The sequence below is a fragment of the Meriones unguiculatus genome, chromosome 14 (assembly GCF_030254825.1).
Source record: "Meriones unguiculatus strain TT.TT164.6M chromosome 14, Bangor_MerUng_6.1, whole genome shotgun sequence".
NCBI lineage: Eukaryota > Metazoa > Chordata > Mammalia > Rodentia > Muridae > Meriones > Meriones unguiculatus.
In genome coordinates, this window is record NC_083361.1 from 86,571,752 (window position 1) to 86,583,709 (window position 11,958).

The 11,958-nt window shown below is 55.9% G+C and overlaps 1 protein-coding gene across 4 annotated transcripts; it reads right to left on the bottom strand.

Annotated features, from left to right (window-relative positions):
- On the bottom strand, window positions 1-11,958 carry Atg16l2 (autophagy related 16 like 2). 4 transcript variants are annotated; one of them, XM_060367676.1, is made up of 19 exons: window positions 11,212-11,543; window positions 9,809-9,908; window positions 9,385-9,537; window positions 8,664-8,766; window positions 6,805-6,878; window positions 6,415-6,666; window positions 6,155-6,220; window positions 5,812-5,925; window positions 4,673-4,735; window positions 3,997-4,105; window positions 3,549-3,654; window positions 2,661-2,731; window positions 2,334-2,405; window positions 2,126-2,246; window positions 1,721-1,826; window positions 912-1,061; window positions 727-774; window positions 535-636; window positions 1-308 (listed from the first exon to the last, which is right to left on the bottom strand). In XM_060367676.1, exons 3-19 carry the CDS (start codon window positions 9,429-9,431, stop codon window positions 221-223), a joined length of 1,692 nt encoding a protein of 563 aa, XP_060223659.1. In that variant the 5' UTR covers window positions 9,432-9,537; window positions 9,809-9,908; window positions 11,212-11,543; the 3' UTR covers window positions 1-220. The 4 variants fall into 4 exon arrangements, with proteins under 4 accessions (XP_060223659.1, XP_021496666.1, XP_021496664.1 ...); XM_021640991.2 differs by lacking the exons at window positions 9,385-9,537; window positions 11,212-11,543 and adding an exon at window positions 11,579-11,957; XM_021640989.2 differs by lacking the exon at window positions 9,385-9,537.

Here is an 11,958-nt window from a genome sequence, read left to right on the forward strand (position 1 = left end):
TGCTTAGATATAATTTTTAGCACTCTGAAGACAGTAAACATAGGTTCTTTAACATTGTAGTTCCTAACGCACACTTTGATTTCAACAAACAGGCCAGGTCCTGCCAGGCCCTCGCATGAAAGCTACAGTAGACCCCAACCCTGGCTCCAGGATCGAGCAGAAGGAAGCTGTTCTCCGGCTTCTGGCTTCACAGTCCAACCCGCACAGGGCAGTTGTGCCACTAGTGCCAGAGCGCCACCTTCCTGCCTTGGTCCACGCTCACGACATGGTTCCCAGAGATGCACCAGGCCACGGCATTGACGGCAGTGCTAAGGGAGGAGGACAAGCCTCAGGAGGGCAGCAGGGGCAGAGGGCAGCCTGACTGAGGCCTCGACATCCAACCGACCCAGGCAGTTTGAGAAGCCGCTCAAGCCCAAGACCATTTCCTCAGCTATGATAAGAGCTCCCAGGACTGTGGGGGTGAGGGGCCCAAATACAAGTGGAGTCTGGGGCCATGTCGGAATGTGGAAGGTGTTCATCCGGCAATCTGCTCACCAGTGGGGTCCCTGTAGGCTGCTCTCCAGTTTCCCGGTGTTCGTGTCCCAGATGTACAGGGCTCCATTTGAGGAGCCTGCCAGTGCATAGCTTCTGTCAGGGCTGTACAGGTCACAGCAGAAGAGGAGAAAGAGTTCAGGAGTGCAGACTCACAAACACTCGGGCTACACAGGTATGCCCTCCCAGACGCACCTAAACACAGCTTTGGTCCAGTCAGAACCGCACTTGAAGCCATCTGCCCTGAAGACAGAACAGAGCTGAAGTCAGAATGCAGGCTGCTACCTGTGTTCCAGTCCTCCTCCAGATGTAAAAAGGGGCCAGCACTTCAGCAGGTCCTAGACTAGAGGGGTGTCAGGGAGTGCCGCCCACGCCGGTACCTGAACACCTGTCGGATATTGCTGATTCGCAGGTCGATGATCTTGAGTGTATTGTCTCGGGAACAGCTAAGCAGATGTAGCTGGTCATGGCTGAGGTTCAGGGAGGTCACCCGGCCCTGTACAGGGATGACCTGGATACAGTTGGGTCCCCTGAAGGGGCAGGGTAGAGAAGGATGAGGAAAAGACATCCTAGGGCACTTGTGACAGGCTGAGTGGGTCCACTTGCCCAGCTAGCATTCCAGAGGCACGCCAGGGCTTTCACCGGGGGCTAAGGCTGACAAGACTACTGTCCCTTCCCACTAAGCCAGCTCTCTCCATTGAGAGACTGATTTGAGAGCCTTGAAAGACTTGGCTCACTGGAGAATAACGGACACAATCAATTATCTTGAGATCCTGTCTCGATAAAAAAAAAAAAAAAAAGGCTGGGAGCATTCTCCTAGCAGATGTAAATCCCCAGGTTCAACCCCTAGCAAAGAAGCAATATCAAAAAGAGGCTGCAGAAACCTGCAAAGCTCTAGCCCTGCTTTGCCAGCCATCCGTGCCTAATGCTGGGCTTATTACTATTCCTGTTACTGTTTTTGACTAAAAAGTGGCGCTTGTCTGTGTTGGCTACAAAGCCTGGGGAAGAGCTCAGTGCTCACTGAGAACCACTAAGGTAGCACAACTCCGCAGACACACTGAACCCACAGCGACCATGCCCGGCAGAAGCCTCAGCCACACTTCCCTAAGCGTCCGCAGGTCTTCCTGCACAGCCAGAGAAAGGAGCAAAAACTCAGGGGCCTCCAGCACCCACAGCCCATGCCCATCACCTGCTGTCCCAGAACCGGATCTTCTGGTCATTGTGGCCACTGATGATGATGTGGTCCCCGCATACCACGTCATTACAGTAGGAGAGTACATTGATAGTCCTGGAACCTGAGGACCAATGGAAAGATCCCAGAGTCTGAGATTCTTCAGGAGCCACGAAATGTGGAGACTCCAAGGTTAAGCAGGGCAGTCTCCTTCCAAGACCTTCCCTGCCCAGAGCTCACGCTACGTCTAATTCACCTACCAAAGACCAGGGTCACCAAGAAAGCAGCAAGCGAGCAGCAGTGAATGAGAAGGGAAACCATTAGAGGTCTGAGCCCAAATGGATATGATCCCAGAGCCACCACCACAGAACAAGGTAAGGCCCCTGGCGAGAGGGGGTTGGGGCAGGTATGACTGGTCCTCACAGTAGGCGCGGCCCAGGTCCCACTCCTTCACTGTCCGGTCTCGGCTCCCAGTCACTGCCTGGTGCCTTGTTAGCTTGAATTTGGCAGCCGTCACTTTGTCCTTGTGTCCAGACAACGTCTCCTGTCCCCATAGAAAGCACAGATTAAGCCAAAATGGCCCCTCTGCATGACCCTTAACCCTTAGGCAGCCTCCCTAGTTGTGCCTCACCTTGGACTGTGTCTCTCCCACCTTCCAGAGCTGGGCAGCCTGGTTGTAAGTAGCTGCCAAAACCTGGGAGCCCTGGAGAGAGGGAGTAGGAGAGTTCCTGGGCCACACCAGGCCTGGCAGAGGCATTGGCCCTCACAGTGTCAGGGTAGAGGCTGCCTCCAAGCTTCCCAGTCACTGAGGCAAGCAGGGGAGCCATGGTTCAGGCAAGTGAGTGCGGCTCCTCCAAGGAAGGTTCAAAGACACCCACAGTGTGCCCTCAGGCCCAAAGCCCACAGCCCAACGTGGAGACTAAGGCAATATAGATGCCATGGGACAAAGTCTCCTTACTGAGGGGTCAAAGTCCACACTAGTGATGCTGCCACCAGCTCCTTCCAGGGTTTGGTTGGCCTTCAGACGACCTGACAGAACACGGGAAAGGACAGTGAAATGAAATTATTAGCCTTACAAAATAGAGAAACTGAGGCACAGAGCAGGAAGTAGAAGACAAGAATGGCTGATCTGGCCTGGGGTCTGGTGTGGAGGCTGCATTTCCTCTAACTGCTGGTATAGCCCTATGGGCAACTAGGTAGTTCACAACACTAGAGAAGACCAGGGAGAAGGGACTGTCCCTAGGTCCTACTGCAGGCCAGGTCAGGCAGGCTGGAGACCCACTTCTGGGAAGCCTTCAGAGTTGGTGTTGAGTTCCCCTCCCTAGAGAGCACAGGGCCTAAAACACGGTGGACGGTCAGTGCTGATCACCTCAGTGATACCAGAATAGGATGTAGCTATGCCAGGCACATCGGCACAGAGTTACTACCGGCACTGGGGAGGCAAAGGCGTGCAGATTTCTGTTTGAAGCCAGCCTGGTCTACATACCGAGTTCCAGGTCAGCAAAGGCTGCCTAGTAAAACCCTATCTAAAAATTAAAAGGTGTCTTGGAAGACCTAGGGACTTGCCTAAGACCTGGCTCTATATGCCTGCAGGACTGGTCAGGGGTCACTACCTCCAACAACAGCCATCTGGGCTTGGCCCTCCCCATTCTGCAGGTCTGCACCCAAAGAGCTTGTCCTTCATGCAGTGAGCTCAGTACCCATCTTCCCCAGTTCTCTAGCCACTGTCCACAGGGGAGGTGGGAGACAGGGGAGGTTGGCTCTAAGACCACAGCCAACCCAGGGTCGAGCTGGGAGTGGGGTCTGCAGCAAAGTGCTGCGCTGGCTTTCAGGAAGGAACCCTTACCTCCCACAACATTCCAGAGGTGGATAAGCCGGTCAGCCCCTCCAGTGGCCAGGAGGCTGATGTTGGGGCCAAAACAAACAGCATTGACCTCAGAGAGATGGGCATCCTGTAACAAAAAGGGGGGGCTGGAGATGGCACCCAGGTCTCCCCTATGCTTGCCTCTTTGTACCCACTCTCAGGTGTTGGCAGTTCCCTTTGATGGTCTTTGCAAAACTGAGTTTCAAACTTGGCCCCAGCAGGTCTTCTCAGCTATGCCCAGACCCCTGCTGTCCCACGCTCCAAGTTGGGTGTCTGCCTCCTATCTCAGTATCTCTAGTCTGTGTTCTACTCTAAAATGCTGTGTGGTTCCCACCACAGGCTGCAGGCAAACTCCTCCAGCCTTGCTTCTTGGGTAACCCCTAAACATTCCTATCAGCGCCCCAGGCATGTGGCCCAACTCCTTCCTTACCAAGATATCCTGAGCCTGGGTAGGAATCTGGGCAGACACACACATGGGGATGCCTTGGTACCGCTGCTCAGGTGCACCCCCCACTGAGTGACCTCTCCTCTTCTTGAAGCTACAAGGGTAGGGTCAGAAAAGCACTCAGTAAAACCTGCTGACATGGGGACTTCACGTTCTCCTGAGGCAGCAGCAACAAGAAGCAGACATGGCAGGCGGCAGGACATTACCAATGCACAGTGAGCAGGGCTCACAAGCCAGCCTGACCACCGTGGGGGTGTGGGCGCTGTACACTGAGATAAGCAGACACAAGCAGTGCGGTGGGTGCATAGAACCATTAGGGCTGGCTGGAATTTCAGCCATGGCATTACCACTACTAATCTAAGAAACTGAACAAATCTGACATTTCTCAGCCTGGGTTTCCCAACTGAGCAGGAGTTCTTGACCAGTATCAGGCAAGCACTCAGTCCCCAGTCGGGACCCTGAATAAAGACAGAGCATTAGGAGGCTAGAGAGCAGTTAACGGGAATTGGTCTTGAGCTAGTCACCCATCCTGCCTGTGGAGTCCAGCAAGATGCACGCACGGACAGGCACCGACGGGTGGACAGACCTGGACAGACCATGGCGAGGCTCAGGAGGCCTTACCAGGAGTGCCAAGCCCTCACACACGTACACACACACTTACTCCAGCAGCCCCTTCACCACATCCATACAGCGGGACAGTGTCAGAGAGGTGGCTGAGGCAGACCTGGGGCAGAACGGAGAGACATCCTGAGAGCCTGGCTCGGGTTGTGCCGACCACAGACCACAGTCACTGATATTTTGTCACCTATATTTCGCTGTCCTCCGAGGAGGCTCATGCTCGCTCAAGGCAGGAACTAGAATTTGACTCCTTGAAGACTAACCCAGGAGGGTGGAGGGAGGGAGAACTTGTCAGTGAACACCTCCCCCAGTCTCCACCCAGATGCTAGAGCCTTGTTCCTGAAGTGCTCACCAACAAAAGCTCCTTGGAGGCCAAGCCCCAGCCCTGGAGAAGGCTACGGAAGAGAATGGCGCCCTCGGCCTGAGATACTACAAGGCTGAGACAGTGAGGGGACGGGACTTCCCAGCTTGCTGAGCAGCCCCAAAACATCCAAGAAAGTGTTAATGCCAGGATGTCTAGACTCGTTAGAGTTGCCAAGAATTGGAGGAACCAGCATTTCATGATGTTCTGTTCGTTCACTGTACTAGGGACATAGGTGGCTGAAGGAGACACTTCCAGAAACGAACCTTCATGCCCACAGATGGGGAGGAGAGGCAGCCCAGTCAAGATGTACCGAAAGCCTCCTATACTGGCACAAGCCCATGATCCCAGCTACTGGGGGCACAGGCAGCAGAAGCAGGGATGCGAGGTCACCTTGGCCACACACTGAGCTCGAGGCCAGCAGAGAGGCGCCCAAAGGTCCAAGCCCCCATCTGATGCCAAGTGTGAACGCACTGACGCAGGCTCACACTCAGGTGCACTCCCTAACCTTGCACACGCGTTCATGTCCCTGTGTAGACCTGCATATGCACTCCCGTGCTTCCACACACGGCGTGGGACCTCTGTGGCCCAGGGTCTTGTCCACTGCCCTCCCAGTGACACCCTTTCCTAAGCCTGATGGCTCACCCTCAAGAGCCCTGGTTCTTGGAATAGAGAATTCAGTAACATGGCCTCCAGGCACTGGAGGTCAGACCAGCACTGGGCTGTGCGCATGGCTCTCCAAAAGCTGGCTGGACCCTGGAAGAAAATGTGGGCAGCCTCCTGGGTGGGGGCCGGCTCGGTGAGCGCACCTGAACGCTCACCTGAAAGACCTCTTCCATTTTTCACAAGTCTCACTCTCCAGGAACTCGGGCTTAGCAGCAGGCGCTAGAGTCACAGCCTCTTCCTTGATCCCACCTTCTAAAGAGTTTGGGATCCTGGGAGAGAAAAGCAGCTCAGGGGGGCCAGAAGAGAAGACCGCCCCTCCCTGCCGCACCGTGGATTTCACGATCACACCTATCTCTACGTGTATCCAGTGGCCTGACCTGTGCACACAGGCCCCGGGTATACCTGTCGCCACCTGCAGGCCAGCAGGAGTGGGGTGCGAACACATCCTAGGGCAGCCCCCCAACACTAGAGTCATCCCTGTTCCCTCCCCGTTCTTACTCGCTGATGCTCACAGTCCGCTTAGCCGCTTTCTTCAGCTCCTGAGACACCCGAGCCTGGTTGGCCCTGACAGAGAAAATCACCCTAAAGCTAAAGAAGGTGCTTTACAGCCTAAGCAAGTCCCTTCTGATCAGTGGGAAGCCCTGACCTTCCCCGCCTTCTCTCTTCTCCCCCTTCCCCCTTCCGCTCCCGCCCTTTCAAGCGAACTGAGTCCACACTGCGTGGCCTATTACCGAAGGGGCGTGGCCCAGAGCCTTCACCTCTCTCTGCGCTCATTACGCAGGTTGCGCTCGGCGGCGGCGTGCGCCTTCCGCTGCACGAGCCGCTCCAGCAGGTCGCGCGCCTCCTCCTGGAGCCTGCGCAGTGCCGCCTCCTGGTGCGCAGCTTGCTCGCGCAGCGCCTCGTAGGCTTCCCTCTGCGCCGCGTTCTCCGCCCGCCGCTCTTTCAGCTGCTGGGACTCGCGTGCTCGGGCTTCCTGCAGCCGCCGCACGCAGGCCTGCAGGGCCTCCAGCCTACAGAGCAGAGACATCAGGCGGTGGCCCGTGGGTCCTCCAACCCCCGAACGCAGGTCTAGGGAGCGTGTGGGGACCAGGGGAAAGCTCTTCGCATCCCCTAGTCTAGGGCAGAGGCCACCCCGACCCTCGTCTCACCGGCCCCGCCGCTCCTCCAGCTGTGACTGCAGGGTTTCTAGGGCTTCTCTCTTCTTCACGACCTGGTAGGCCATCTGGGGAGGACAAGGTGGGCTGGGCGCCTTTGCAGGTAGACCTAACCAGCCACCACCCCGCTGCCCCGTTCCTGACAGGGAAGCCCAGGCTGAGATGGGTTTGGATCCTGTATGAGGATGCCCTGCAGCTTTGTGGGATGATTGTCACGCCCGGACAATCCGACCCCTGAGTGTCAGCCCTAGCGGTGTCCTTTATTTTTTCGGTGCCGCTGTGGTAGATATTTAACTTCAGCAAGAGGACCCTGCCCCAGTTCTTACCTGCAAAATGGCAGGGGAGGGCTTTCCTAATCACAAGGTAAATATCAGGACTTAAAATGATGCAGACTAGCAGCTCGCTCTTGTGGTATACCTGGTCCCAGCGCTCTCCACACACTGACTCTCATTCTCCGTGACACCAAAGGAAGACTACCATTTCCATTCAACACAGGAAGTTGCCTCAAGGGTTAAGTGACTTACCCAGAGTTACACAGCCAAGTGGCAGACCTGGTACTTGAACCCAGGCCACCTAACTACATTTTGCTCCCTGTAAAGTACCGGTGTACTTAAGGTGCAAGGGGCGTGAGTTCTATTTCCCATCCCCCACTACTGGCCTACCCAAGCAGCTCTCAGAAGAGAAGCACACACGACTAAGAACGCCCCTGGGGTGAGGATGATTCAGCATTCCTTCAGCTCTCGCTAAGAACTGAGAAGGCTGCAGGGATGCGGCCCCCCGGGGGTGGGTGGGTGGGGAGTGGGGATGGGGAGCATATCTTTGCCCTGGGGAGGAGCCAGGGCGACCTGCTCTCACAAGTGTGAGCAGATCAGGAAAACACCTGTGGCTCAGGAAGTGCCGGCAGCTGGGGCCTCCTCTCACTAACTTGCTCCTAATTCCTTCTTCCCAGGGCGTTCACCCACCTTGACACAACTCCTCATGTGAGAGGCCTGGAGAGCAACCCTGCACAGGCAGAGGGGGCCCGCCCATTCCTTCATAACCCAATTATGACATTTACCATTTTTTTTTCATTTCTTTCTTTTTATGTTGCTGTTTTCAAGACAGTGTTTCTCTGTGTAGCCTTGGCTCTCCTGGAACTCACTCTGTAGGCCACACTGGCTTTGAACTCACAGACATCCACCTGCCTCTGCCTCCCAAGTAATAGGATTAAAGCTGTGCACCACCACCACACCAGCTCATTTTTCATGTTTAACACTGAGGAAACCAGTTACCATCTCCACTCCCCTGATCTGTCACTTGCTTTCAAAGTTCAAATGTTAGAGTAGAAACAGATTAGGGGGCGCCCCGGGTGAGAGATGTTCAGATCTGACTAAAAAGGGGTAGTAAGAAAGAGACCTCATAAATAAACCTTGTGTATCATGATGGCTACACAAATCTACGTGTGATGATGTCACACCACCGTCCAATTATAAGCACCCAGCCCTCAGGGGAGAGGCTCTCAAACATCCCCATAACCCACTCCCACCCTGTGTCGGGCAGGTGAGGCATGCTGTAATGACATGATTACAGGCTCCACAGAAGCCACGGGGCCAGGTCTTGTTTATGGCCACGCTCCCTGTTCCTTGGATTGCCAATAAAAGGTTGTTGAAAGAATGAATGAAGATTCACCAAAAGTGGATTTGTGTGGGTAAAGGTTGGAGTCCAGGGCCCACATCTCTAAGCCCTGTATACTCCTCTGTGACTATAAAGTTGTGGGGGACTGACTGACAAAATGCAGCAAATGCAGTACCATTCGCTTTCTGGCTTCTGGTGTCTCTCCCTACCCAACATTCTCAGACCCCCATCCTGCTTACCTCACCACAGACCAGCTGCAGCCCCTTCTCCTCCTCCTGCCACTTCACCCTCAGAGATGCTGCTGACGAGACGTGGTCAGGGACAGGCCCTGAGAACTGCCCCCTGACAATGAAAGAGGAAAATTCATGGCCCCCTCATACCAGCCCAGTGGCTAAAGTATACACTAAGAGTAACCCCATAACGAGCTTGAGGAGCCATTTGCTTTCTCTTGGGGTAGGTGGAAGCCAATCAGAGTGAGCAGTCTCGGAAATAAGCTGCCCATGACCCCTCTGCTCTAGGATGGTCCAGACCTGGGCCCCTGCCAGGGACACTCCTTAAGAAGCACCTACCAGCACACAGCACTTGCTTTCGCCCCCAGAACGCAGAGGCTAATAAAACTGTGTTCTGAGCTCCAGGCCAGCTGGCGGAGATAATGAGACCCTGTTAAAATTAGCTCAGGGTTGGAAAGATGGCTCACTCAGGACACTGCTTGTCACACAAGAATGAGGACCTGCGTTTGGGCCCCGGCACCTACAACAGAGAACCTGGCATGCTTTGCCAGGGCTGAAGAAGTTGAATCAATCAGTCGGCTACAGGTTCAGGGAAAGAGCCTGTCTCAAAAAATCAGGTGAAACCTAATTAAGGAAGACACATGCTGTCAACCTCTGGCCTCCACAGATGCACATTCAAATAGCACATAAACACACAAGAGAGAGTCAGGTGTGATAGGGTGGTACACACCTGCAGTCCCTGAGGCGGGGGCAGGAAAAGCAGGAGTTCAAGGCCATTTGCAGCCCACCAAGGCTACATCATCTTAACAGTTCTGTCTCCAACCTATTCGCTGCTTTTGTCTTCACCCCCTCTTTGGAATAGTCAGCGAAACCCTTTTTGTAGCTATCAGGTGAGGAAGAGAGAGAGAGAGAGAGAGAGAGAGAGAGGAGACTCAGAAAGGGAAGCAGGAGTCCAGGACTGGACAGGAGGCAAATGTGCAGAGTACAGGAAGAACATATGAAGCAGCTGGCTTGTGGAGGACTCGAGGGGCTGTCTCCTGCCCCCTCACGTTGGCAAGAGCTACCGGCTAGTAAAGGGGCCTGGGCTGAGCATGACAGAGGCACAGCAAAGAGGCAGGCACCAGCAGCCCACCAGCACCACGCACACAACTCACCAGGAGTCCTGATGTGGGGTGGAGGAGGCACCCTTTGGTTCTGACTGCAGCTTTCCTGAGAACTTGGCTAGCAGTTCAGCCTTCTCCAGGAGATGGTTATCTGGGGATACAAGAGGGCAAGCCTGTGGCAGAGGCAGACGCTTGCCAGCAGACCCTGACACAAATGTTAGCTCAGGCTGGGATGGCTGCAGAGGTCCTGGGAATAGGGACGCTCCTAGAGGCTGGACTCTGTCCCTTCCTAGGGCATTCCTGTGTCTGGTAAAGCCTCTTCATAGCACTGGCCCACAGGCCCACTCAGGAGACAAGGACAGAAAGACCACACTGCTGGGGACAGACATGGCTAGGTAACATTGGAAAGGGGTCGGAAGGGAAGCAAGGAGCCTGGGATTGATGCAGAGGCAAAGTCTAGATCCAGAGCGTGATGACGCAAACAAAGCCACCTGCCTGTGGCCTCCAACAAGTCACTTCCCCTTCCAGGTCTCTAAGCTTACAATGAAGTAATTCTCGCTTCCACCTGGTAGCTTTCCCCCAAGTCAATACTGAAAGTCCTTAAGCAATTACCTAACAAATTTTCCCAAGTTAGGTGGTTTGACCTTAGACACACACACCCCCATCCACACCCCTTTCCAGTCGTTTCCGGTTTTGTTTTTTTTTTTTTTCTGACAGTTCCGGGGCAGACTAGGGTTGATAAACTAGGGTCCAGATCCTCGTCTCCCTTCCCTCACTGTCTACCTTAACTGAGGTTCCTGGGCCAGGCCTAATTCTCAAAACTCTGCCCCAGACTCCAAGCTATTGCCAGCGGCTCCCTCCCATCCCTCCCGTGTCCCCAGCATACAAGGTCACAATATGCCTCATTTGCAAGTAAAAGATCTAAGGTTAAGGACTTGAACTACCCAAGACCACACAGATTCTGGATGCCCTTAAACCACAGCCCGAAGTCCCCACACTGGCAGCTCCCAGAGCTCTTGGGAGTGGCCCCTCCCTCAAACCGGTCGTCCCGCGGCCCAACAGCGCAGTTGGAGAAGTGAAGCCGCCTGGTAGACAGAGGTAAACAACCTCAGGAGAGGACCAGCCGCTAGAATGCTCCAAGGAAAAACAAGTTTGACTGAGCAGGCACACCAAAATTAGCACTCAGTGAGGAAGCATAGGGGCTGTGGTTAGACTTTCAGCGCCGAACGTACAGTCACGTTTGACCAAAAGGCAGTAAATACAGATGCACTCGGTGGATCTCAGCCACACCCCCTCTTGACCAAGTTGCCCAGAAATAACCGTGTGAGAGCTGAACTTCCGCTGGCGCGACGAGCACCCAGAAGCAGCTCCGGGGTGCTTCAGGCTACGCTCCGATAGGCACTGAGGTGCCCCACGAACCAGCGCCAGGATAGCCTATCCGAAGCAGAACCTACCGGGGTTTCGCTCCCTCCTCTCGGGCCAATGGCTGCTCTGGCCACGCCTGCCTTCCTTAACTGGACTCTGGGGAGGAAACGGACTGGCCGGGTCCTGCCCTGGGGACCGCCTGAAAAGGGACACTCGGCCAAACCGGCCCTTGGAGACGGAGCGTGTGTCTGGGATGCTCACGGGAGGCAGAGCTGCGCCTCGAGGGCTGGAAAGGGCAGGCAGGGTCCCTGCCAGTCCGGAGAGGGGCGTAACGGGATCCAGACGCAAGGCCGGGGATGGAGACGGGGAGGCCGCCCCGAGCCACCTTCCGAGCGGCGGGAGCAGCCCTCCCCGACGCCCCAAAGCCGTCCTCCCTGAGCCCCGGGGCGCACTCACAAGCTGGCACCAGCTCCAGGAAGAGCGCCTTTTGCGTGCGGTCCCGGTGCCGCAGCTGCCGCACGATGTGGCGCTTCCAGCCCGCGGCGGGCGCGCGGGGACCGCAGGGGGCACCGGGTCCCGCCATGGCCGCCGAGGCCCGAGCGGCAGCCGCGCTCGGCTCCGGCCGGCGCAGGCGGGGCGGGGCCTCCCGGGGGCTCCGTGACGTCGGGCGGCCGCGGCGGGGATCCCCGGGCAGAACCAAACCGTCTGTGGGGTAGAGTGGGACGCCCGAGGCCCGTGCGGCCTGCGGCCCGGCCAAAAGCTTCTACCTCGAAGGAGCGCGTTTCTGTCCCCCTAAGCAGCGGGGACCGCAGCCTCCCTGACGCCTGTGGGCGCGT